Source organism: Agelaius tricolor, unplaced genomic scaffold (genome assembly GCF_023055355.1).
Source record: "Agelaius tricolor isolate 1412-34295 unplaced genomic scaffold, bAgeTri1.0.p SCAF_9, whole genome shotgun sequence".
Taxonomy (NCBI): domain Eukaryota; kingdom Metazoa; phylum Chordata; class Aves; order Passeriformes; family Icteridae; genus Agelaius; species Agelaius tricolor.
In genome coordinates, this window is record NW_027269269.1 from 23,763,420 (window position 1) to 23,789,719 (window position 26,300).

Consider the following 26,300-nt stretch of genomic DNA (forward strand, 5'->3'; position numbering starts at 1 on the left):
CCGGGACAGGGCCCGGAGAGGAGCGCGGGCGAACGGGCTGCGGCAGGAACAGGTCAGCCGGGGCTGTGCCGGGGGCCGCTCTCCCGGCTCCGGGGTGTTCTGGGGAGGGCTCGATGCCGCTCTCGACTGGAGGAGCCGCCGGCGTGAAACGGGGTCCAGCCCTGCCGGGACAGCCCCGGCCCCCGGGCTTTTTCCCCGCTGCCGAGAAGTTTTGTCCCGGGTCAGACGGGAGCGGGGCCGGCGCGGCCGCCACGGCGGGAGGAGCGCGGCCGCCCGGGCCCCTCCCGCCGCCCGCCCCCGCCGGGCCGGGCCGGGCGGAGCCGGGCGCTGAGGGGCGCTGAGGGGCCGAGCTCCGCGTCCCGCCGCGGCTGCGGGGCTGCTCCGGGCCGGGCGCGCCGCTCCTGCCAGGCTCCCGCAGGTATCCACAGGTATCCGCAGGTTGGCACCCCGGGTACGGGTGCTGTCCCCACAGGTGGGTCGGGGCTCCGCCGGGCGCGGTGTGGGGAGACAGGGGCCGGCAGCCGTGGCTGGGGCTGCGAGCGGGATGGATGAGACGGGGCGCCCAGGTTACCTCCCGAGTTGCTCTCCTGCTTTGGTGGGTTTGCTGCCCTTTGTGCCCCTTTGCCCACAGCCGGCCGGAGCCCAGCACGGCGGGGCCGGGGATGGGCCGGCAGCCCCCGAGCGCTCCCGCCCTGCGGCACGGAGCCGTGCTCGGGAGCGATTCTGGGGGATGCAGAGCTCCTCGTTCGCCCTTCGCTGGCTTGGCTGTGCCCGGAGTGCGTCCCTGAGCTCGAAACGGGGTGGGCTGGGGACGGTGTTTTGTAGCTCCCCAGAAAATACCGTCCCAAAGGTTCCAAGCAGCCCCCGGGAGGCGCCTGTAGGAACGGGAACCTGGCAGCACCTGGCGATGGGAAAGGGCTGCCTTGCAGGGTGCAAAGATGTAAAGCTGCAGCGCTAGGTCAATTTGTGCTAACCAAACTGCTATTACTTGGGTGAGCTGTGCGCCTCTTGGAGTTCAAAATAGGGGGAAGAAAAGTTGCAATCAACTCCACAGGGCAGCAACCTGCTGGGTGGAGAGGGAGAGAGAGAGGGACCCTGTGCCCTGGATTCACAGTGCTGCTAAGAGGTGAGACCCCCTCCCAGGAAACACTCAGGACCCAGCTTGTTTGCTTCTCCTTGGCTGCCAGAGTTGAGCATGATACAACTCCCAGGGACTTGGTCACCTCTCAGAGACGGGTGGCTCGTGGACCCGGAGCTGGATTTTCCGCTCCCCCATGGGTGCTCTGCATCCTCAGAGGGACGGGAGGAGGCCAAGGGAACCAGATCCCGGTAACCGGGAGCTGCCAGTGTTGAGTTGCAGCTGGCATTTCCAATGCAGCCTTGGCGGAGCTGCCACATCCCCTCACCCACCTGCTGCCGGGGCAGTACTCTGCTCTCACTGCAGACCCTGTGCTCGCACAGTTTACAAGCAGCGCTTTCCGCATGGGTTTGGTTGTGCCTCCAGTCTCGGAGCTGCCCCTCTCCCCCCTGAGCAAGCCTCACTGCTGTCTGCAGGGAGCCGGGCTGGCAGACCTCGTGGAAACCTTGATGTGGCCCTGGCCCTTGGTGGGGGGCTTGTTTTGCCCAGCAAGGAGACCAGAAGCCTGAGCAGGGCAGCACTGGGTGCAGTTTGGCAGCCTGTGGTGCCCGGGAGGGGAGCCAGAGGAGCCGTGGACATCTCTGGCTTTCAGAGCCTTAAGTCAAGTCTGTCTCCTAGGGGAAAATATTCCCTGCTGCTTGGTCATCAGGGGTAAGGTGAAAGAGCTGTAGTGCTCTGTTTTCCTGCCTCTTTAAGGACTAAATGTGTCACTTGATTTCCAAAATCCTGCCAGATTTCAAAGAAAAAAAAGTAAAATAGAGAAAAAAACCTGTTGACCTTGTTAGCGCTAGAAGCTGTCCCCGTGCTTGGGGCTGTGTGGCTTTGCAGCCTGGCCATCCTAGCCCTGTTTGTGAAAACACAGGTGTGCTGGTGCTGTGAGGGGATGGTGTCTGATTGCATGAAGGAGCAGCTGCAGCTTTCTGCCAGCTTTGGAAAGGGAGAGCTCTTGAAGGCATATGCTTAATGTGAAACATAACTTAATGGAAATATTCCTTCTGAGGTCTCTTCCTCCTCTGCATTTGATAGCTCGGCAGCAAACAGCTTCAGTGGGAGTGAGCTTCTGCTTTTAATTAAGTCATACACACCTCAACCACAAGGTAGATCTCCCTTGTAAATCAAAATTCAAAATCATCAGGCTTTTTTACCTCTTATTCATGGTGGCTCTCTAAAGGCGGTACAGTTAAGACAGAAAAAAATCGCAGGCTACACCTTCCTGTAAGGCTGTTTAGCATGTTCCCGTTTGTTAGGCTGGTGCTAACACCCCGGAGGCAGAGGGAGCTGTGGAGGGAAGGGAGGGATGTTGGAGCCTCCAGCAGCAGTGCTTGGGGCTGAGCTGTGCCTCAGAGCAGCATAGTGGGGCGCATGCCCAAAGGAGAAGGTAGCAGCAATTGATGGGAATGGCCTGGGAAAAGGCAGGTTTCTGAGGCAAGTGGATGGATGAGAGCAGGTATAAAGGCAACAGAAGCATCAGGAATGGGCACAGAACCCTGAGACCTGGCTGCACCAGTCACAGTGCCTTGAATCAGCGTCCTGGTGGAAAAGTGTGAGTGTCACACAGCCACAGTGGAGTCCTGAAGCCTCCTTGTCCTGTGACAAGGTGCCAGCCTCTCTGGGGCAGGGATATGGGTGTGATCCGTGGCAGGGATTCAGGATTGACCAGCCTGGCGGACAGGGGGACTCATGGTTTGCCTGCAGCAACTTCCAGGGCAAATTGTGAAGTGCATGCTTGGGGATATTTGCACTCCTCCAACATTGCTTCTCTTTGGCTGTGCCTGGCAGTGTGGCAGGCAGGCAAGAGCTGTGTTTCTGGGGGCATGGGGCATGGTGGCCATGCAGTTTGGCCCTGTAGCCAGCCCTGACCACTTCTGCCTCTTTGTGGTGAAGGTGCAGTGCAGCATGAAATTGGCTGTGTGTTTCTGGACAGGTAGCCCCTGCCATCCCACTTCCAGGTCATCTGCCACATGCCCAGCACTTGAGATGGAGACCTTCCACTCAGGGCTTGGGAATGAGCAGGGGGGTTGTCCCATGGAGGCAGAACATCACCTACAGGTGTGGTCTCCCACTAATTAATGAAATGGAGTGAAGAAAATGCAGGATTTTTCCCAAAGCGGTGAAAAGCCTCTGTGTGTCCTTCCTGTCCGTGCAGCAGAGCTGCTGTGGGCAGAAGCTTGGGCAAGGGAGCAGCACTTCTCCTTCCTTCTCAGAGGGGTGCTTGGGGTGTGCCCCCTGCCCATTTCCGGGGGAGGCAGCTGTGCCCTCCTTGGCCCCAAGTGGTGAGGCTGCTGCCTGGCAGCAGAGATCCCACTGCCTCCCTCACTGGCTGCAGGAAGGTGAGCTTCCACCTGGGGGTACCGTGGTGTCACTAAGATTCGGCTGGAAGGACTTTTCTGGCTGTTTCTGCTGTCACCTGGCTCTGTATGAGGAGCCTGCCAGGCCACCTGGCCAAGCAGGGATGAGCTCAGCACGAGGGGCAGTGGGGGCCCCATCCCTGGACTCCCACCCACTTTGGGGAGGCAGAAACCTGGAGGTTTCTGCTCATTTCATCCACGTGCTGCTCAGCAGCTGCTGCAGCTGGACACGAGGGAGGGCTCAGATCTTCAAGTTGCTCCTTGGCAGCTCCAAGGATTTGGTTTACCTCCCCTTCAGCTCTGGGCTTACTGGCCTCATCTGTGGCGTGCTCCCTATGCTTCTTGGTATTCCCTCCTAATTTTCCTTCCTTTGAACATCTCCAATCTATTCTGTCTCTGTTTCTCACATGCCTGTCATTGTATAGCAATTATGGTTAGAGAGTTAAAAGCCTTATCAGCTCCTTAGTGGGAGAAGTGTGAGTCAGCTCCTTGCAGGACTGTGTGGTGGTTCAAAAAAAGTAATGTGGTTTTTTGGTTGGGTTTTTTTTTTTTTTTTTTTTTTTTGTGCATGGAGGCTTCTTTAATCCAAAATGTAAACCAAAAAACTGAAAAAAGCCAGGTGGGTATTCAGCCTGCACTTAAAAGGTTAAAAAGTCCAGAGTTAGAGCTAAATGTGCCAACCTCATGCCATCCTCCCAAGTTGAGGGAGCTACAGTGGACAGACAAGCAGTAAAATCAACATTCAGAAGTTATTGCCTTCATTCTTTCCAAAATGATAGGAGGCTTGAAAATCTCACCTAGCTTCAGTCAACACAAAATTTCAGGTTTCAGTCACACAGCGAGCTCCCCATGCACGCAGAGTCAGAAGCACCTTGTCCTGCATCTCCCTTCTTTGTGTGCAGAGGGTCCTGCAGCTCCTGGTGGTTATCCTCACTGAGCTTGCTGTCTATCTTGAGGCATGAAGATATCTGAAGGGCCTGGAAGTGACTCTGGAAATCCCAGGGACAGGAGCAGAATGAAGCACGAGCACAGACCCTGAGAAGAAGGGTGACAGCTTTGTAACTCCCCAGTGTTCCTGGGGATTGAGCCTTTGTAACCCAGGTTTTAGGATGATGTTATGAGTCTCTTGGTTTTCTTTCTTTTTCCTTTTGTGTTTGCAGGGAAAAGCATGAAAGTGTAGGTGCCAAAGTTTTAAATACAAATTAAAAATAATCTTCAGATATGCTGTGTGTTTTAACTCACAGTTTTTAAGTAGCTCGATTGCGGGAGGTGTTGCAGTAAATCTGGCTTGTGACTTTTTTGATCACCTTGGGGATGGCAATATTGCAGGTTTCTCAGGCCAGACTAGAAGGGATCTTGTTGGGCAAGAAGAGCAGAAGGAAAAAGCAGGAGCCTGTCTTGGAAGCACCAGACTTTGAATTGCAAAACCCCATCCTGCGGTGTTCACGTTGCCGGAACAGTTATCCAGCTGATTTCCCACTGTGCAGCCGGTGTCCTGTCAGTCCTGGCTGCTCCACACCAGCAGAGCTCCATGTCCCACCAGGACTGGCAGCAGCAGCACAGACCCATCGTGGCTGAGCCGAGGTCTCTGCTCCCCTCCTGAGGCAGCAGGAGTGGCTCTGCCCTTTGCACATTGCTCCTTCTCCCCTGTTGTTCTTCCCTGCCTCTGGCCACACAGCCGCCTTCCCAAAAGTTCTTCTCAGCAGATGTTTCTCCAGATGTGCTCCCTGCAGAGGTGTGCATGTACCATTTCACTGTCAGGGCTGGTGTGACCGCACAGGATTGAAGAGCCCATGAAGACTGGCACATTTCTGAATGTGATTGTTCTGTTGTCTGTGATTTGACATCTTTGGTTTTGCACCTTTTGATTTTGCCGAGCAGCGATGTCACCCTTGGGAAGAAGCCTCTCTTTCAACACTACATCAAAATGAACCTGTTGGGGTGAAAAGTTCATTCTGCCTGCTCTGGGTCTATACATGCTGCACCAATTTTTCATCTTCTTTAAAGGTTTTTTTCCCTCTGTTTTTTTCCCAAAAGAAATGTTTTGAAAGGGAAGAAACTGAGAGTCAAGATGTGCATTTAGATGACATCAACTGCATCTATTTTGAGGGCTATTTATGTGTTACAGTCTACAGTTACTAAGCATTTTAGATACTGGACTCAGTGTTTTTTGAGGTGTTTTCCAACCTTAGTGATTCTATGATTCTGTGTCTGTCCCTTGAAGTGTTCAACAAATACGTAGATACCGTGCTTAAGGATATAGTTTAGTGGAGGGGTTGGCAGTGCTGGGTTAATTGTTGGACTTGATGATCTAAGAGCTCTTTTCCAACCTAAATGATTTTATGCTAAGTATTCCTGGGTCTTGACAGATCTAAGGAAACAGGTTTTCCAGGCCTGGAGATCCAACCATTGAGGTGACCACAAATTGCTTTTATCCAAATACTGTTTCTAGCAGTCAATGCTTCCCTTTTATCTGAGAAGATGATGGTGCTAATATTTTTCATGTGGTCCAGTCACCTGTTTCCTGTTGACTTTTGTCTTTTTGGATCATGTCTGTGTGCAAGCTGGTGCTCCTCTGTGGCCAAACACTCTGCACCATGTCCCAGACAGCCAGCAGGTGTAGGGCCACAGGGACCAAGGGCAGCAAGGGCAGAGCAAGGCAAGCAGAGCTCTGGGGTCCCTTCTGATCCAAGTCATTCTGTGATTCTGCTCTGGAAGTGATCTATCAGAATTGGTTGGCATTTTAAGTCTTAAAAACACCCCCCAAAAACCCAACCCCACAAGTCTCTGTTCTCAACAGACCCTTTCATTTTAAGGATGTAGGGTTTTACCTGTGTTGTTGTCTGTCCTGACAACCATTGCCCAGCCTCACCCTGAGGTCAGTGACCCCTCCAAAGTGCTGGTCCCCTTGGATCCTCTCCAGGCTACAGAGAAGCATTCCTGCCAGCTCTCACAAGAGGCAGGAGCTGGGCTGGAAATGCCTGTTGCGTTTCAGCGACAACTGCACTGGTGCTTGCTTTGTTGCATACTAATGAACACTAATTAGCCCCGGCTTGTTATCAACTTTGTGTGGGAGCCGTTTGCAGAATGCAGGGATGGGGGCTGGGGAGACCCCAAGGGGCTTCTGCCCTCCTCCAAGGGGTGGCCTCCTGGGTGGATGAGGGCTCAGCTGGTGCTCCTCGTGGTAACACCTCCGTTGGTGAGCCACAGGAAGGCTGTGCCTGCTGGCCTCATGCCAGCCTTGGTAGTGGTCCACCTGCCAGGTGTGTTCCCCCTCTAACATGGCAGAAGGTTACAAGGAGTTATAGGGGATTTTGTCTGTAAACCCACCAGGGCATGGGGAGGAGCTGAGCCCCTTGGAGGCTGGGCAGTGCTCACCTTCAGGTTTTCTCAGCATCAAAGGTTCAGTGCCCCTTTCCTACCCCCATCTCCACCCAGTCCCTCCACACAGTCCATTGGTCTCTGAATTGCTCAGCTGGAACCTCTCTCCTCCTCTCCACTGCACTTCCAGCATTGTAGCAATCCTGGCATTCAGTGCAGCAGCTGGATATCTCCTGCACCCATGGCTCTTGTCCAGTCACTCAGCCTGAGCTATGGAGGGCATGAAAACTCCCAGAGGATGAGCCTGCTGCAGAGGGGAAACACCACCATGATTTGCCACAAGCTAGAGAGAAGGAGGCTTGATGGTGCTGGGTGGCTTCAGCATTCTTGAAAAACACGTCTTTACACACCATGTGTGTAAAATCTTCAGTCTGGCTGATGTGTGATACTGTGGTTGTAGGACACAGCGAGCTGATCTCATGCTAGGGGAAGTTCTGGCAGGGGCAGGACGGTGCCAGGACCTGCAGTACCTGAAGGCTTCTGCCAGCAGGAGAGCTGGGGTTATTGCTTCAGAGGTGGGTCTGCTAATTTTGGACAAGTAGCCCACTTAGCTTGATGTGCTTGGGCTGGGACTTGTAAACAACTGCTCTGAAGCTGAAAAATCAGTCTACACTCGAACTGAGAACAACACCTGTAGCTTTTCTGGCATTTGAATCCTGATTATGCCCCGTGACAAACACCAAGTTTCACACCAGGTCCTGGTGACGATGCTTCTTTTTAATTTACTCTTTTTTTGCTCACATAATGACAGGAGTTTTTCCAAAGAAAGGACTTGGGAGGAGAGGGCATCAAAATGTCAGGAGCAGCAACAGGGAAGGTTGGCCAGGTACAGGGGATGCTCAGCCAGGGAGCAGCACCAAGGAGCTTGATAGAGATAATTTTTTCCTCCCACCTGTTGTTAGGAGCAAGTAGGGAGCGAGCTGTTGTGCCTCCTCCCCAGCTGCTAACGACAGGAGACTCGCTTATGGTCGTGTGCTGGAAGCTAATTAAACCTGGTGACAATGGTAATTGAGTAAGGATGCTTGAGGATAAGTATGACCTCATGTCTAAAATGGTAATGAGGCCTATTAAAATCCACACCAAAAAGAGAAATGAAAGGGGAAACAGAGGCAAAGGTGGTGCAAAGGGAGCAGGAGCAGGCAGGGACAAAACCTGGCAGCCAGAGCACCGGGAGGGAGGGAGAGCACAGAGGTGTCAGGCTTCTCCATCTCCTTAATAAACAGCCAGCTCTGCAGGTAGCCAGGCTGCATCTCGGGCCAAGTCAGCCAAAACACAGCGTTCAAGCACCTTCCCCTCTGCTCACCCAGGCCTGGGTGTAGGTCCTGGTAAGCGATGGCAGCACTTGTCACTGTTTGTTGTTGTCTTCACTGGCTGGTTCTCTGCTGGAAGAAACCAGCATGTCACTGCCAGCACAAGGAGGGTACTTGCAACCAGCAAGTCACTGCCAGCACAAGGAGGGTACTTGCAACCAGCAAGTCACTGCCAGCACAAGGAGGGTACTTGCAAAATGACCCTGAAATTGCTCCTGAAATTGACCCTGAAAGTGCAGGAAAATGCATTGGCAAAGGAAAGATGCAGGTGTTCAGGGTGCTGTGCCATGGCTCCTTCTTGGACTAGCACAGCACCTCATTTCAGCTCCCAGCTGGGATATAGGGGCTGGGGGCCACTGTGACCCTCCACAGGTGTTGTTTTGCAGGTTGGTGTAGCAGTGCTGGGGGTGCCACTGTGCTCTGTGGGAGCCCTGGTCCCGAGCTGACTCTCCTTGCTGCGGAGGACACCCAAGGGACGCTGGCAGGGGGCACTCCCTGTCCTGGCTCTGGACGTGCATCCAACGTCCACTTTGGGTAAGCTCAGCCCCAGGCTGTCCACAGACCTTCCTCTGCTGACAGGGGGGATGTGGTGTGCGCCAAAGGTGTCTTCTCACTGGAGAAAGGCAATGCTCATCCTCCCAGCAGGGCAAAGGTACGGCTGGATGACGGCTGAGGATGTGCTATGGAGCCGGGATTCAACTGCTCTGAGCTCTGCGATGGCAGCTCCAGCTTTGGCAGCCAGGAGCAGCAGCAGCGGGCCCTGCAGGAGCTCTGCACTGTCACAGTGGTATGTATGGATACAGTGGGATGTACGGGTGCAGAGGAGTGCTCTGGGGAATGAGGTTTGCTCTGCAGAAGTAGATTTGGGGGAGGGATGAAGAGGAGGGTGCAGCTGCCAAGCAATCCCAGTCCAGCTGAAGGCAGCACACTGTCACCTGGTTGATAGAAAGACAAGACACACCAGTCTAGGTGACACCCAGCAGTTATCCAAAGGGGAGAAAGCATCCATGACAGCCAAGTCATGTTAAGCAGCCCTCCCATGTGTCAGCCAGCTGCTCAGGATTGGCCTGTGATGGCCCCATCTCCCCTTGACCTTTCCTGTCCCCTCTAACTTCAAAGTGCTTTTCAAATATGAGTAGAGCAGGATTTAATTGAAAGTCATCCTCTGTAATAAGTGGTACCTTCCCCCTCCACCAGTAAGGCAGGGGTAGAAATGACACTGGGATGCACTCAGTTGCAGCTGGCACCACGTGGGGCTGCTGCATGGAGCAGTGAGGCTTGGCCCACTCGGCTCTCCATCACGTCCTGCACGACCATGGGCCTTTAATTAAAAGACTGTAAGCTGCTTGGCTCCTCTGGCTCTGGCAGCCGGCTTACAATTAATATTCCCCCTGCCAGGACCAGGATTTACTGCGCTCAGCAGCCAGCAAAGCGCTCCATCAACTTCAAGTAGCATCAACATCCAGGGAAACAGCAGTCAGGTGGGAGGGTGTGTGGGAGAGAAAAAGCGGAGATCATAGGGGTGTTTCTGATCCCTAGGTGGTTGCTGGGAATAGGGTGCAGCAATACTTTTGACAGCAGCCAGAGGTGAAAAGATTTTGTTAGTGGGTACATCAGGGAGTGAAGTGCAGAAGCCCCAGGATGTTGAGTTTGCCCTGCTCACCTCAGTGGCAAAAGCCAGGTGTTACCCTTGGGCTCGAGCAGGCAGGACACAGAAATAGAATGGCATTACAGCCTTGCACCAGCCCTGTCAGCTCCAGACCTCATCTGGGCCGAATGATGGGGTTTTCACACAGAGAGTCCTGGTGTAAGCAGGGCACTGACATGGCTGAGCATCTTCACCATCTGGTGTGGTCTTCTTTTCCCAGAGAGGCAAAAGACTCCCCAGGGAATAGCAAGAGGGAAGAGGATGGGGGAAGCAGTTTTCAGGAGGGAGATGAGGATCCCCCCAGGGATCCCTCCACACTGCTGCAAAGCAAGGCTGAGATGTGCATGCAGCTGTATCCCAGCAGCAGCTCTCAGCTGGATGTCTCTCCCAGGCAGGGGTTTGCCTTTCCCAGTTGCCCTGTGATCAGTGTGGCACCAGCATGTGAGCTGCCAGGAGCCTGCAGATCAGCTGTGCTCGTGTGGCAGTGACACGTTTTTTTGTCAAGAATTATGTGGTGGCTTTAATTCTGCAAGCTGTGCGTTGTTCTTGCTCGCCCAGAGGAGATGAAGCCTGGCTGGGGAAGAGGGACATGAGGCATTGGCTCTAAACAAATGCCTTTCTTCTGCTTGAAGATTTATTTCTAGCAAGGTTGGAAGCAGAAACACCTCAGACCTTGAAGTAAAAATTGGGAGTTTGGGGCAATGTCAACTGTACAGAAAAGTAGTCTTCTGCAATAGAAATTAGAGGACTCAGCGCCACAGAAGGTAGTGAGGAGGTGTGTGATCCCAACTCAAACCCCATTCTCCTCCCTCCCCCCTGAAAGGGGATGTGCCAGCACTTTTATTGAAGTGATGCTTTTTTTAAGGGAGAAAAAATTGGTAATCCACACGTGCACACACTGTTAAAAATGCTGGAGCATTTTAGATCAGCAGCGGAAGTAGGTTTCTTGTTTCACAGGGGATCGTTTTATCCGTTTTATGTTAATAAGGAGATAGCAGAGATTATTTTAAATGGAGATTTAAACCTATAAGGAGGTTTGTGTGTAAGGAGAGAGGTGCCTCCATCATACCCACTTTGGGAGTGTCCCTCCAAAGCCAGTTCTCAGCTGATGCCTGCCTGGGACCAAGTTAGTTTCCATCTGGCTGGGAGACGGGTGGATTCCAGCTCAGTGTGTCACCACCTCTGAAAAACGCAGTCACACTCCCTGTGCTGTGCTCCTGCACCGACTGGCAGCCCTGCTGCTGGCTCCCAGGCACGTCCTCCAGCTGATCAGTTGTCTGCTGCAGGGAAGGGTAAGCGGGGGAGCCAAGAAGCATCTAAACAAGCATGATACAAACTGGGGCACCATGGGGCCTTCCTCCAAAGATTTGTTTCCAGAGGACAGTGGGGAACCAGTGTCCATGTTCCTGTGTTTCAGAGGCAGGGCTGCCTGAGATTTATGAATCACTTGTACAACTTCATTATGGATTTGGCTAGTTGGCATAAGAAGAGCGCTCCTGGACTGCCGTGTCCTCCTGAACACTCAGCAAGTGACAGAGCACATGTCCTGTCCACACACATCTCAGTAGCCCTACCTGCAGGACTCGGTCTGGGCCAGAGTGTCTCCTTACTGGGAGCTGTGCGTTCTGGCTGAGCAGGATAACTGTGGGAGGGATCATGCTGGAGTAGGGACCCTCTTTGCTAAGAGCCCCAGCAATGTCCTCTTCTTCCTTATCCCTTTTGCTTCCTGCAGACATCGTTTGACCGCAGTATGAAGAGCTCCCCATCCTTCTCTGCTGGTCTCCTGGGAGTTGTGTGGACATTCCTGACTGGAGGAGTCCTGCTAGCACTCTTCTTTTTCATCTTCACTATTCGCTTCAGGAAAAACAGGTAAGGGCATCCCTCTTCTCCTGGGAGGTTTCCCCTGAGCTGGAGTAGCAGAGTCAGGCTCTTTCAGGAGCATGCTCTGAGCTGATGACCAGCCAAGGATCAGGAGGGTGTAAGCCTGAAGGAGCAGCACAGGGCAAGAAAGGGCAGTGCCAGGGATGTTGCACCTTCTTCCATCACACAGAGCTTTGATCACTGGTGATCAAAGGGCAAGAAAGGGCAGCACAGGGCAGCAGCACAGGGCAAGAAAGGGCAGTGCCAGGGATATTGCACCTTCTTCCATCACACAGAGCTTTGATCACTTTCCTTCCCAAGGCAGGGAGCTGTAGACAGGATGAAAGGAAATGGCCCCAGGAAATGCATCAGGGGAGGTTCAGGTTGGGCACCAGCAATAATTTTTTCACCAAAAAGATTGTCAAGCATTGGAACAGTCTACCCAGGGAGGTGGTGGAATAACCATCTCTGGAAGTGTTCAAGACTGGATGTGGAACGTAGTGCTGTGGTTTAGTTCTCACAGTGGTGTTTGGTCAAAGGTTGCACTTGATGGTCTTGGAGGTCTTTTCCAAACTTAATGGCTCTATGACTCTATGGGTGCCTTCTGGCACAGACAGTGCTGTATGGTCTCATCCAGGTGCTACTCAATAAAGCCATCAACAGGAGTTGGTAAAAGGAGAGCTCAACTCTGCTCCACATGCTTGAGAGCATCGCTCTGAGCAGCACAGCCCCACAGCAAGACCAGCATACTCCCCACAGTGAGCCATGTCCTCCCTGCTGTTGGGCCACTCATATTTTGAAGATATTGATAACCCTTTTTGCTCTTGGTGGTTGCTCGTATTGGTGGAGAACATGATCTCCATTACTGAGAGAAGCTGGTGGTGAAGTTTAGACACTTTTTTTGGTGCTGTTCAGTCTGCACAGAGGAGATAAAAAGTCCTTCTCCCCTGAAGGCAGCATAAATCCAGCAGAAGGCTCAACAGTTCCTCATAGCTCAACCTGTCTCAGCCAGTGCTGACCCTTCCTCAGCAATTCTGGATGTCCCTGCTGCCTCTTTGCCACCTTCTCCTCAGCCTCATTGGCCCCTTAGTATTTCAGTTGCTTCCTCCTCCAGGGATACATCCCTCTCCCAGGCTTCACCCAGCGAAGCCTTTGCTCTCCATGTGCCATTGTTTCACACAGAGGTGTACATCTGAGTGCTGCCTGCACTGATGTTGTTGGACTTCTCTGGTGGCTTTAAGGAATTTAAATTCCTTAATGCTCCTGACAACCACAGTGCAGTCAGGAGGGTCCTGCCCATAAGGGTTTGTGTTGAGAGTCCTGTGCCTGCTGCACTGCAGCAGCTGCATGACCTGCATCCCAACTGCACCCCAGTCTGAAGCACTTCATTTACTGAGTGGTGGTGAGTTCAGTGGCCACTTGAATTTATGTTCTCAGAACGTGCTGTAATGAATGTGTGTTATTTATTTGCTCTGCGGTAAATAAATACTGGTCTCCTCCTGAACCTAGGAGGGCAGAGGAGACCTTTCTCAGCTGCAGCTGACAGCATGAGCTGGTGAATATCTTTCTCCAAGGGCTGAGACATGGTGAGGAAGGCAGGGAGGGAGAGAGACAAGTTGAACCCCAGGCTTTGTGACTGCAAGACAGCAAGCCAGGAAGAAGCTCAAGGAGAGAGAAAAGTAATGACTTGGCAGCAGGTCGAAGGGGCAGAGCTATTGAGAAGGGTGGCAGGAGGTGCAGCTTTCACTCAGTAGGCTGGCTGGGGCAGGGTGACAGGTCATAAGAGATTAGTGGGTTGATTCTCCCCTCCCTGAATACAGTTACAGGATTATGAGTGATGAGGTGAAATTACAGAGGGGAGACTGTAACCTGAACATTGCTGGCAGCTTCCTGTGCTGAGTGTGGAGATACCTCCTCAGAGGAAGGAGCAGTGGGAAGGGCCTGTTCCTGGAAGCACATGTAGCTCTTGCACCTAAAGCTTACTGCTGGGGACTGTCACCCTGGGCTGTGTTGGTGTGGTTTTCTACCTCTGTGCCTCTGCAGTAGAAGTGTTGGCATAGGGCTAAATGAATACTTGAAGGATTGTGAAGCACTCCAGCAAGAAAAGGGAGAGGGTGGGACCATGGAGTAATGGCTGAGTTTTTGGGGCAGTGGTGAACAGCACAGGCTGGGGGTGGACAGTGTGTCAGCATTCCTTATGACCGTCATCATCCCTGTAAGGGGACCTCACCCCAGTGCTGCCAGGTCATGACGCTCAGTAACTGTCACCAAATCCCCTGCTTTGTTTCCTCGAGGATTGTGAAGATGTCCAGCCCCAATCTCAACATTGTGACCCTGCTGGGCAGTGGCTTGACTTACACAAGTGCTTACCTCTTTGGGATTCAGGAGCAGAGCCTGCCATCTGGAGACTCAATGGAAAAGCTAATTCAGGTGAGCAGGGGTTTGGCTGGGATGGGCCCCTTGACACATGTACAGACCTGTTTGTACGTGCTCTCTCCCAGCCAGCTGTCACCTGTACATGCTCTGTCCCAGCCACAGCCTGTCACCACCACGTTGCTCAGCTGGGCTGTGGCTTTCACATACACAAAAGGCAGCCAGACACTTTCTGTCTGAATGGGGCCTTTGCTGGTTTGCAAACCACATCTGCACTGAGGTCCCTGGGGGACAGGTCCTGCAGGCAGGCAGGCTGCTGGGCTTGTAGAAGTGCAGCAGGCAGAGGGGACCACAAAGGGAGATGGGATCCTCCACACAGCCATCACTGCCTGACACAGCACAGGTGCTCTAGGTGAGTTTTTTGGCTGCAGAGAAGATCTTCATCAGAGCACTCACCTGTGTGATGAACCCCCATGTCCTGGCCTGAGGCAGCCACCCTGCCAGACTGAGGACTGGGCATGCACCCATGTGGGAGAGTGGGATGGAGCATACCCTGCATCCTGCTCAGCCACTGGGCTGTGGATAATTAAGAGGTGCCAGCAAGTGATTTATGGGTGCTGGGACTTTCTGTGCCCCTGCTGCTCACAAGCTGCCTGTCTCTCCCTGCCTGCCCTTCCAATGAGAGTCTCTAGGTAGGCAGAGAAAGGTAGGCAGCAGGCATGCCTACAGAGGAGTATTTGCCTTTGAATTTATTTCACCTTGTAGACAGCTTTCTAGTATCTGGTATCACCCTCCAGAAGTCAGAAGACTTCTTTCTTCTGCTGTCTTCTTTGGCCATCCTTGCTGCAGCCCAGGCTGGGAGGGTGTGTGGTGTCCCTGTGAGCCCTTTCAGCCCCCTTGCTCTGACCCCTGCAGGTGAGGCTGTGCCTGCTGTGCGTGGGGACCTCGCTGGTGTTCGGGCCTGTCCTGGGGAAGAGCTGGCGGCTCTACAAGGTGTTCACCCAGAGGGTGCCCGACAAGAGGGTGGTGAGTACCCAGCAGCTGAGGCGGGAAGGGGGAGGACATACTTTCCATGGAGGGCAAACACCAGCAAGTCCCAAACCAGTGTGGGATAGCAGATGGAACTGGCACATGACAGGGATGGATGCCACAATCAAAGGTCTGGTTTCACACCTGGCTGGGCATGGGCCCTTTATTTATTCCTGCACAGTGAGGCAGGAGCTTTTCCACTCTACAGGAATGTGGGTGCCCTGCCAGGCTGCCTCTTCCCCAGTGGAGTCCCAACCCCATCACCAAGCAATGTTCTCATTTTACATTGGGCACGTGCTTTTGTTACACTACACACCAATGTTTGTGTTCAGGTCTATTTTCATCCCACAAAAACAATCAGCTGTTTTTGTGGGATGAAAATAAACCAGGTGTCCTCAAAAGCATCTGATCTAGGGCCATCCCCAGATGGATCCATTCTGCTCTTTAAGGCAGGAAGGGAGTACTGGGCTCTCCTCTGCAGCACTTAAGGATGGGGATTCAGAAACTGGGAGGGAAATGGAAAATTGGTGCACATAAAAGTGCACTCACAACTTTCAGTGGTCACTTTCCAGCAGTGAAAAAAGTAGGTCTCAGATGAAAGATGGGACAAGAGGATTTGCTGGGGAACTGGGTATCAGCAAGGACTCCTGTTTCACACTGGGATCTGTGTTAAATTTGCAGAATGGTGCTCCTACCAGGTGCTTTTGTCTGCCCTTTCTGTCTCCGCTGGTGATATGGTCATAAGGGATGATAGTCTTGTTTTGGAAGAACTGTTTTCTGTCATAGCATTTATCTGCTATCCACACCATCAGGCAGGGTTTATACCAGATCTCAAGCCTGATTAGGTCTCCAAGAATTTGGGAGTTGAAGACAGAGATCTTGTGGCCAACTCAAATGTCGGTGCTGGACACCTCTCTGGGCAAAGTAGTAGGATAGACGTGTCACTTGAAAGAAACAACAGAAAGGGACCCAAGGGGGATGGAGGTCATTGGTGTCCATTCCTTCCCCATAGTAACTTTTGCTTCTTGTATGTTTGCAGATTATCAAAGACCTGCAGTTGCTGGCCATGGTGGCAGCGCTGGTGCTGGCAGACACTGTCTTGCTCTTGACCTGGGTGTTCTCTGACCCAGTCCAGTGCTTCCGAAGCCTCAGCGTCTCACTGCGGGTAAAAGAATGGGGAGGGGCGGGGTGGGGTTTTGCTGTGCCCTATCTGAGCTCTGTGAACAGAGTTAGTGGGTGGCCAGGCATTTGGAGGTGGTCTTTGAGAAACAACAGAAAGAAAAACGAAGCAGAAAACCTTCTGGGCACTCTGGATTTGGTTTATGTCTGGTCTATTACAGAGGCGAGAGTCCACTGCAAAATTTCCAAGTCTTTGCAGATCACCTGCATGGCGCAGGAGGGCTCCAAGGCATCTGCTTTAGAGAAATATTTAACCAGCCCTGGAGGCAGCAGAAGGCCAAAATCTTCTCGTTTAAGACTTTGCCCCTGGTAGCACCAGCTTTGGCCTCTCCTTTCAGAAGTTTACAGAGACCAGCTTCTTCCCATTGGTCTGTGCCAGCCTTCACTTGTGCCTTTGCCTTGCCTTGTAGGCCACAGAGAAAGGCATGACGTGCTCCGTGAGCCGGGTGCAGTCCTGTGCATCGCTCTATTCCGATCTTTGGCTCGTTCTCATTTTAGGCTTTAAGGTATGTAACCTCTTGAGTGCTTCTTGCATTGTATCTCACCTCCTCCCTGTCTTTCAGCCTAAACTGTTTCGCAGCATTTGTCATTTTGCTGCCCTCCCAAGCTACATGCCCATTGCAGATCCCAGCTACTCCTGTTCATCTCATAAGCCTTCCTATTTCCAACCCTTCCCATCTTGGGAAGGGTGAAAGCCCTGCTAGCTGCTTTCTCCTTGCTTCACCATCTCCTCTATGTACACTGTGCACATTTAGTCTCTCAAGATCTCTCCTGGCATGCCCCTAGCTTCATCTCACTTCTTGAAACTCAACATCTTCCTGGTCTTTATGTCAACACTCCTTCCCTAAAGACTCCAATGAATGGCCACTGCCAAGGTGGCTCAGTCCCTGTGTCCTGTGACTTCAAACCAAGGAGGTGCTGATGACGAGTGTTTGGTCCCCACCTCTGCAGGATGCTTATCGGGTTAATTATACCTCTGAGGTGCACTTTCACTGGTGAATCTCTGCACATGGCCAGTCTTCTTCCAGCAGGGTTAGTTATACTGATGTAACTATGTTGGTATAATTATCACTGTAATTATCTGTGGTCTCATGTGTCTCTGGTATGGCAGAGGCTGGACACATTTCAGAAAGCTGATGTTGATGAAGCTTGTGAGATCACAGCCTTTTTTTGGGAATGGCTTAATCTCTGCATGCAGCACAGGCACTTTCTTTGTGATTCACTGTAATGTAATACTCACTGACCATCTACCCAGAATCATAGGAAAAAGAGCAGAAAGGGACCTCACGACACAGCCAAGTCCTTCTACACTTAATTTCAAAGTCCTTACAAGTCCTCTGCTGTTAGGTAATGTAGGCATTACCTGGGCTTTCAGTGCTGTGTCTCCACCTCTGATTTTGTCTGCAGTTTGTGTTAGGGTTTAGAGAGGTAATGCCTCTGCCTACAGCCCTTACAAAATCCTTTTGGAAATAAAACATCCCCATAATCAGTTCCAGGTAATCTTTTTAATGTTGTGTTGAATCTGGCCCTGTTCCTTCCTACTTACTGGGGGTCATGGAGTATTTCCTTGGTGATTTCTCTGGAGTTAGTCTGGATTTACACTAATGTGAGTGTAGGGTTTATCTCTGCATACATTGCACTTCTTAGCATCCACAGCATTAATGTGCTCAGCCCTTTGGGAAGACACTCAGTGTATTATCCTGGTTTTACTGGCACAGAGCAATGAACAGAAATGACTTGCCAAGGACATGCCTGGAATTAGAAGCAAAGTCCTCTGCTCAAGTTTAAAACAAACAAACAAACAAGCCACTGAGAGTCCTAGTTTAGGAGATGGCAGCGCTGTTGTCTGTGTCCCAGATAGACTGTATGAATTTAAATGGGACTTTGGTGCTGGTTTTTTCCTGCTCAGGGATTAGGGGTTGCCTTGCCTTTGGGCTGTTTGGAGGTGCCCCATGGTGGACACAGTTATGATCCAGTGCAAATTCCACAGAGCAAGGTCAGGCACTGGCCCAGTTCCCAGCAAGGTAGGTTTCACTCTTACAACCCCACCCTGAGACTTCTGCTGCTTTGAAGTTCGGAGTCTCACCAGAGATCTGGACATGAATGTCCCTTGCTTGTGTCCCTCCAGGCCTTAACCCTGGCAGTGGCCATCACAGTCACCAACCAAGGCACAGCACAGAGGGGTTCAGAAGGGTTTAAAAACCATCTGCATCTCGTGTCACAAAGCACTTCTTGATGCCCAAATAACAATGACTCTTAGTAAAAGGCTGACACTTACTGGGTAGCACAGGAATAATGTAGGTCACATTCCCTGTATTCCAGGTCCTTGCAGGAGCTGGGACTTTGTTAGATGGTATTTCCAAATGATCCTGAAGGCAAACCTGAAGGCTCAGCTTTATGGAGGCAGGCAAAAAATACTTGTTTCCTGCTAGTGTCACCTAGGGAAGGAGATGCTTATCCTGCTGGGCAGTTTTATCCTGAGCACACTGGCAAAATGCATGCATGAGACCCTTGACGGGGAGGATGATGAGACAGCCTTCTCTGAAACAACTGCTCTACTCGGGGGGAGGGAGAGCCTCTGTAGAGGCACTTCTGTAGTGCCCTTCCCTGCTGCTGGAGTCAGGAAACAGCCAAGGGAAGGGAAAAGAATTGCACCTGGTAGTTTCCTGGATTATTGCTATTTAAAGAGGCACCAAGTACATCCTTTTCCCTCCAGTCTAAACCTCCATATCTCTTTGCCTTCTTTTTTGAATTCCTTCTGGATATCTTTCCTGCTCCTTCAGAGGTATGCTATTGCTCCTTGATGGCACCCACTGCTGCATCCGTGCAGGAACCTCTGCTTCCTCTCTGTCTGCCTTTGCTTCTCCTGCTCCAGGCTGCCCAAGGGGTGGTTTTCACAATTTCTCCCAGCCATCCCCTGCTCTGTGGCAGCACCTGCTGACCTGTGACTCTTGGCTCTTCACACCCTTTGGTTGGGACCCCCCGTGCCCACCAGTGCCCTCACTGCTGCCCTGTGTTCCCAGCCCCACTGCTGGCCTGCAGCAGCGTGCTGGGTGTTTGCTGCGGCGTCACCGCCGCACGCTGCAGGTCTGCATTACAGATCAAAGAGCATTAATTAGGATTGCGCTGAGCGCGATCTGAGCTCACCGGGCTTGGTGCGACACGGGGCTTGACACCATCGGGCTGTAATTTTCCACACTCTGGAAACCTCTTTTTTCTGTTTCCAGAGTATCCTCCTGCTGTACGGGACCTACTTGGCCGGTCTGACCGACAATGTCAGCTCCTCTCCAGTGAACCAGTCCCTGACACTCATCGTCGGGGTCAACCTGGTTTTCCTGGCTGCTGGTACCATCTGCTTAGTTCACCGTTTCTTCCGTACTTGGCACAATCTGCTGTTTGGTTTTACCTCTGGAGGCATCTTTGTGTGTACAACCACCATCAACTGCTTCATCTTTGTCCCACAGGTATGCTGCTACCTCTGTCCTGTCACTTGGCTGGAAATAGGCACGTTTTGGGAGTTTAACAACAGCAGCCGTGGGCATCAATGCACTCACTTTCCTGCTTTTTCTCCCCAAATGTTTGGACTCACCTGCACAGCTCGTTCTCCAACCCCCACCCCACCCCACCCTGGTGGTTCTGCTTCCCCAAGCAAGTTCCCTGAGTCTCAAAGAATCACAGAATTGTTTGTATTGGAAGGGACCTAAAGATCATCTGGTTCCAACACCCCAGGAAGCTTCCACCAGACCAGGCTGCTCATAGTGCCATTCAGACTGACCTTAAATGTTTCCAGGGATTGGGCTATCCACAACTTCCCTGGGCAAGCCTGATCCAGGGTCTCACCACTATCATAGTGAAGAATTTCTTCCTTGTGTCTAATCTAAATTACTCTCTTTTCAGTTTAAAGGCATTCTCCTTTGTCCTATGACTGTTCCCTTCTAAAATGTCCATGTCCAGCTTTCTTGTTCCTTGTCCCCTTCATGTCCTGGAAAGTCTCCAAGGAGTGCAGCACTGCTGCTCAGAAACCCTCCTGCAGGAACATGCCCCAGGTGACAGCCACGCAGACAGCACACATGAGGCGAGGCAGCCACTGGCCTCCTCCTCCTGCTCCATGCAGGTGGTGGGACGTGTCCTTTGTGCAGTTGTCCTTCCCTCATGCCTCACGTGTCCGCTTGCACCAGGAGCTCCTGCCACTGGCAGCGATGGAACCGGGCACAGACCATCCAGATGGCCCAGCCACTCTCAGAGACTTCGCTGCTGCTGGTGGTCCCCAGGGGAGGCTGTCCTCCTCTGCACTTTTGGAGAAGGAAGCTGGGCTTTGCCACAAGCAGGGAGGAGGAGGAGGTGTTTAAAGGAAGCCTTTTGTGGTGAGCCGAAGCACTTCTGCTTCCTGTGTCCTCCAGGAGCAGCCTGGTGTGCCTGGCCACCACGTTAGTGGGAATAATGCTCCCATTGTTACAGGGAAGGGAAGCAGTTATTTACTTAGTTGAATGTTTGGAGGGATGTTTGGGCTCAAGGACATGAGGTGAGAAAGGGAGGAAGAGGTGAAGCTGAGGAAAGCACATCTGTGCAAGGGAGGGCTCAGGGGATCTCAGCAATGTATATAAATATCGATGGGGGTGGAATAGGGAAGGGGGAGCGACGCTCTTCTCAGTGGTATCCACTGACAGGACAGGGGACAATGGGCACAAACTGAAACACAGGAAATTCTATTTAAACATGAGGAAAAGGCTGGAGTTTTTTCTGTGAAAGTTGTAAAGCACTGGAGCAGAATGCTCAGAGAGGTTGTGGAGTCTCCATCCTTGGAGATACTCAAGGCCCAGTTGGACAGTCATGAGCAGGCTGCTCCCTCTGACATTGCTTGAGCAGGGCACTTGGGATGATTTCCAGAGGTCCCCTCCTGCCTCTTGAGGCAGTGTAACTGCAGAGCAGCCTTTGGGAGCAAGGATCCAAACCTCCTCTGGTGAGCTCCAGGCCTGCTGGAGCACTAGGTCTCTCGGACTGAGGGTAGAGAAGCTGATGAGCTGTACTTTCACTCTGCCTGTACCATTTTTCTTTGGGAGCCTGGGGCCCTTGAACATTTTATTTAACTTGGATCCTTTAATTCATTACCTTGTTTTTTCTAATGGGCTTGCTTTTCTATAGCTCATCTGAGATCGATAAACAGCTGGAGCTGGGCTGCACAAGGCTTCCAGGCAGACACTAGATGAGAAAATAGATACTAAAAATTGCTGTTTTTCAGCTTGTCACCAGTGATTCAGGGATAAGGGGGCAGGCATGACACTGTCTTTGTCTGTCATGGAGTCAGGGAGTGGGGAGAAGAGGGAGGGGGCTTTTACAGTGTGCTCAGCAGTCTCAGTGCAGCCAGGCACTGACCCTCTCCTGCATTAAAAGCTGGAGCCAGAACAGGGTAGGGCTCAGATGGGTGGGAGGCTCCAAGTGACACTGCAGCCCCTCGCCCAGCCATCTCTGGCTGGCTGTCTCTGCTCCACCCTGCCTTTGTCTCCCCCTCTCCATCCCTTTGTCTCCTTCGCGCTTGAGCTGTGCCTGCCTCCCGCTGTGTCGGCCGGGGGCTCTGTGGATAACACCCTCTTCTACTCCCCAGCTCAAGCAGTGGAAAGCCTTTGAAGAGGAAAGCCAAACCATGAGCCACATGGCAAAATATTTCACCAGCCCGAGCAGGAGCTGCCGCTCAGTGTACAGCGAGGAGCAGCTCTACCAGCTCATAGGGGAGAAAAACTCTATGAAGCGGCTGCTCACCGAGGTATGGGGCTCTGCCAGCCCCCCTCCTCCAGCTTCCCTCCTTCCCTTTTGTGGGCTGAAGGCTTTGCAGGGTGGGAAGCCCTTTCTTACACCCCTGTCCACACTGGTGATCCCTCACCACCCTCTTCCTTCCTGAGGGGAAGAGCTGCTTTGTTTTGTCACACTCCAAAGCACCACAATTTAGGCATAATTTGGAGGGCTTAAAAAATTTCTGTAGGGAGGAGCACAAGAGAGCCTGGTTCCCACAGCCTTGTCAAACATGGTTAATTTAGAGGGGAGATGCTCTGTCTCAGAAAAGCCCCCAGGCTCCTGCTCTGTCCCCTGCACTGGGCAGGAACACCCCAGCCTGAAGAGCTGCCTGCCCAGTGAGCCCCTTCCCACACACACGTCTGGGGGGGCTGCAGGGGAGGCTGAGGTCACACATGCTGCTGGTGTGGCTCTTGCCATGCAGAGAGGGGTGATTTGTTTTCTGGCAGTGCCTGCTTCCAAATTGGCAGCGTTTTCCTCCTCCCTGCCTGCCCCACACTTGACAGGCTTATTTGTTTGACACAGAAAAACGCCGTGATCGAAAGCCTGCAGGAGCAAGTGAGCAGCGCCAAGGAGAAGCTGATGAGGCTGATGTCTGCGGAGAGCGGCTGCGACCCCCGTGTGCTGCCAGCAGCTCCCTGCACCTGGAGCTCAGGGCAGCCTGGGGATGCACCAGGGGACTGCTGCCCCCCGGATCCAGGGAGGGATGGGTGGCAGCCCCCCTGCTTGCTGGGTTCATCACCTCCTGGCAGCAATGCTCAGGCTCTCCAGAAAGATGCAACCCAGGAGCCTGTTTGCCCTCAGGTGCTGCTTTTTAATGGAGGGGACAGCATTGAACGTGGCCTGAAAGATCTCCAGGAGTGTGGGACACCTGCAGTGCAGGAGCAGCCTTCAGAGCAGCTGCTAGGCCAGGACAACTCAGCTGGTGTAGCCTGGGAGTCATCCCCCAAAATCAGCTATGTAAACAGCGAGAAGCTGTGGGAAATCTTGCAAGAGTTAAGCCTGGATGGCAAAAACCACAGCCCAGCCTTATCTGCAGGACCCCCACTTGGCAACTGGGGCACCTCAGGCGAGCAGGGAGAAACACAGGTGGGCCAGGAGTGCTACCCAGGCATCCACACATCCCTCAGCCCCTACCTGGCAAGGCATCAGCGGAGGATCCCATTGCCCCCTGTCTCCACACGCGTCCCTGGACACGTATCCCCTCGTGCCAGCTGCAGGGTGAAGGAGGTGGGCAGCTGGGGCCGTGGGGAGTCAGCACAAAACTCCCTGGGAAAGGGAGGGGACATGGCTGGCAGAGGGCTCCTTCATGGCCCAGCACCATCCCCTGCAGCCATCCCGAGGGAGGCCAGCCTCCAGCCAGAGGGGCGGCTGGGATGGCCCAGGGAGTCCCAGGGCGCCTCACCGTGCATCCCGCAGGAGCGGCGGCGGCGGCAGGGCAGGCCGAGGGGCCCCGCGGAGCCCTCCCTGCGCTCGCTGTACTATTACCCAGACTCTGACTCCAGCAGCAGCAGCAGCTCTGAGGAGATGTTTCATGGCTGCCACCGACCCTGCTGCGAGGTTTGCTTCCAGAGCCCTCGTGGCTCCCTGGACAGCAGCAGCACGGACACGGACACAGAGCCCAGTGACTGTGAGGATCGCCAGACAGAGCACCACGGCGGGCCCCAGCCTGTGGTGAATTTCAAAGAGGATCTGAAACCCACTTTTGTGTGACTGGAGCACCCCTGTCCCAAAGGCAAGTGCCTTCCCACCCCCACAACACTGCGTGTTCTCTGCAATGCTGAAGCCACACATCCCTCTGGGAAATGTGCCTTGTTCTGGAATGTGGGGATTTGCCCCATTCTGATCTGCAGTGTCAGCCCCAGCCTGGTCAGCCTGCAGCCTGAGTTTGGCTGAGAGGGGCTTGGCAGCACTCAAGGAGGTGGCGGCCTTGTCCTGGCTACTCTGGGCAGCAGCCTGTGTCCCACAGGTAGCAGCAGTTCTGTCCATCCTGGTGCCAGCAGTGGAGGAACTGGGGCTGGGGGTCTGTGAGAGCCAAACCTTATCTCCTCAGAGAGCTTTCTCTCTGAGACCTGTGTGATTTGCTCTGGCAGGGAGCAGCATCCTGCCTCAGAAACAACCATGGCTTCTTGCACACCTCTCCATATGGACTGATAGAGGACTCCTTGCCCTGAGGCTGCCCAGGCAGAGCATCCCACTGGCATCAGCCCCAGCTGGGGATGAGTGACAGATGCCAGAAGCAGTTGCAGGCTGCCACGCACCTGGGGTGTGCTGCTTCCCGGCAAAACAAGGACTTTGAAATGGGAAGTGCACAGCAAACTTTTGGGTTTTGGTGGTTGTTTTTTATTTGTAACATCTGAATGAGAAAATGAAGTCCAAAGGTGATATTTTTGGAGGTATCTTTGCATTTTGTGTTCTTCAGGTGCATCATTGTAGGTGAGACTCAGGTCAGAGCTGAAGGGAAAGACAAGCTAGCCATTGTAAAAGAGGATCTGAAAAGGGGGTTCTTTTTTTACCTTGATTTCTGGATCTTGTGCCCTTCTGTCTGTCTTTGTATGGATGATATAGTCTGGAATAAGGTTTGTTTAAATTACGATGCTCTGGTTTTTATTTTAGAAACATCAAGAACAGTAAATCCAGTGTGTGTGCCTTTTTGGGATATTTATCATGGCGTTTGAGCTTATCGTTGCTTCCACAGGAGTTCAGGATGCTGAGACCTGATGCCCAGTGCAATATAAACCTTCTGGAGAAGGGCTTGATTAAAAAAGCAGGTGTCAGAGGAATCCAGAGCTGTTTTTGAACAAAGCATGTTAGCACTGCCCTCTCCATTACCCTTCATGATGGTGAAATCCCTCACTTCTCTCTCCCTTCACTCCTTTGCTGGTGTCACCCTTTTTTCCCCTGTTGCCTCTGCAGTCTTCCAAGCTTGCATGTAGGGTAAATCATCAAACTCAGTAATGTTATGAGGAACAATATTTCCACAGCCCCTGTTTGCTTTTAAAATGGAAACACCCCAGACAGAGGGTAATCTTTTTTTTTTTTTTTTTTTTTTTTTGTCACCTTTTTGCTAACAGAAACCGTTCTCTTTCAGTTTTGTCTGAGCACTTGTGGCTCTGGCCTGGGAGAAGTGCACTGACTGGAGAGTCCCCTGCGTGTGCAGGGCAAACCCGGGGCCCGGCGGCTCCCTGCAGTGGGACTCGGGATCTCTGTCCCCGTGCCCTGCCAGCCGCCTGCAGTTCTGCAGCGCTCGCAGCAGGTGCTGCTGCTGCCACGCCGGGCGTGCCGGCAAACACCAAGGACATCCACGGCATCGCCACGCTGGGACAAGGGGGGGGAGACAAGCACGCTCCAGGGACCCTATTAAATATGGGTCAAAACCTCTCCCCACCCCCAAACGTGTTTAGAATAACACTTTGCTCTGGGGCTGGGAAATACTGCAACACAGTCAAAGGAAAAGATCAACCATGAACCCACCTGGAAGCAGCTGATATAAAAATTAACTTTAAATCCACTGGTGAATGCAGAAAAACCCTCCAGAGGACTTTGAACCTGGGGTTTGTTTGGAAACTCACTGCTGGAATTTGAGGTCGTTGCTTTTCTGTGCAGTGACCAGCAGCCACCACCTGAAAACTGCATAGCCCGTGGATGCACCTACTAAGAAGGCCAAGAGCCCTGTGGTTTGTGTCATAAATGGTGTGCCCAGCAGGACTAGGCAGTGATCACCCCCTGTATTCAGCACTGCTGAGGTCACAGCTCCAATCTTGTGTTCAGTTTTGAGCCCTTTCCTTGCTGATTGCTGTTAGGAGAAGGGTCACGTCAGAGCCAGGATGAGATCTCTCTCCATGCCTGCTTGGTGGGCCTTGGCAAGAGGCAGGAAGGTAAGGAAGCCCTGAGGCTCTTGTGCCACAACCACCTGCCATGGCTCAGTCTGCCTCTGTTACCCCGTCAGCTTGCCACTGCTTAGGAAATAAAAAAATTGATTGTGATTCAGCTGCCTAGTAAAAGAAAAGAGAAAATAAAAGAGGAAAAAAGATGAAAAGAGCTTTGTTAGTATGGCAGAGAGGGATTATGACAGGCTCTCTGGCATGGGAGTGCTCACCATTGGTGTGGAGATTTCCCTACTGCCTCCTGTTGGCATTAGCAGCTGGGATCTCTGGGAACTTCTTGCTCTGATCTTTGATACTGGGTGCAGTTATGAGAAATAATGAGTGTTTGAAAGTACTGCAGGAGAGAGAACCTTCTGGTGT

The 26,300-nt window shown here is 52.6% G+C and overlaps 1 protein-coding gene across 2 annotated transcripts; it reads left to right on the forward strand.

Annotated features, from left to right (window-relative positions):
• Positions 1-317: 317 nt before the first annotated feature.
• Positions 318-24,646, forward strand: GPR156 (G protein-coupled receptor 156). 2 transcript variants are annotated; one of them, XM_071433271.1, is made up of 11 exons: positions 318-472; positions 8,564-8,711; positions 8,820-8,964; positions 11,558-11,694; positions 13,980-14,115; positions 14,974-15,084; positions 16,127-16,252; positions 16,677-16,772; positions 19,494-19,730; positions 21,869-22,027; positions 22,579-24,646. In XM_071433271.1, the coding sequence occupies exons 3-11, from the start codon at positions 8,860-8,862 to the stop codon at positions 23,764-23,766; spliced, it is 2,295 nt and encodes a 764-aa protein (XP_071289372.1). In that variant the 5' UTR covers positions 318-472; positions 8,564-8,711; positions 8,820-8,859; the 3' UTR covers positions 23,767-24,646. The 2 variants fall into 2 exon arrangements, with proteins under 2 accessions (XP_071289372.1, XP_071289373.1); XM_071433272.1 differs by having other exon boundaries at positions 8,823-8,964.
• The last annotated feature ends 1,654 nt before the right edge of the window (positions 24,647-26,300 follow it).

Bases quoted from the DNA above. Each gene is read 5' to 3' on its own strand.
- GPR156 (XM_071433271.1), top strand. From the start codon at position 8,860: ATGGAGCCGGGATTCAACTGCTCTGAGCTCTGCGATGGCAGCTCCAGC. The intron at 16,773-19,493 runs GTATGTAACCTC...TTCTGTTTCCAG, and splicing joins TTCTCATTTTAGGCTTTAAG to AGTATCCTCCTGCTGTACGG. The intron at 19,731-21,868 runs GTATGCTGCTAC...TCTACTCCCCAG, and splicing joins GCTTCATCTTTGTCCCACAG to CTCAAGCAGTGGAAAGCCTT.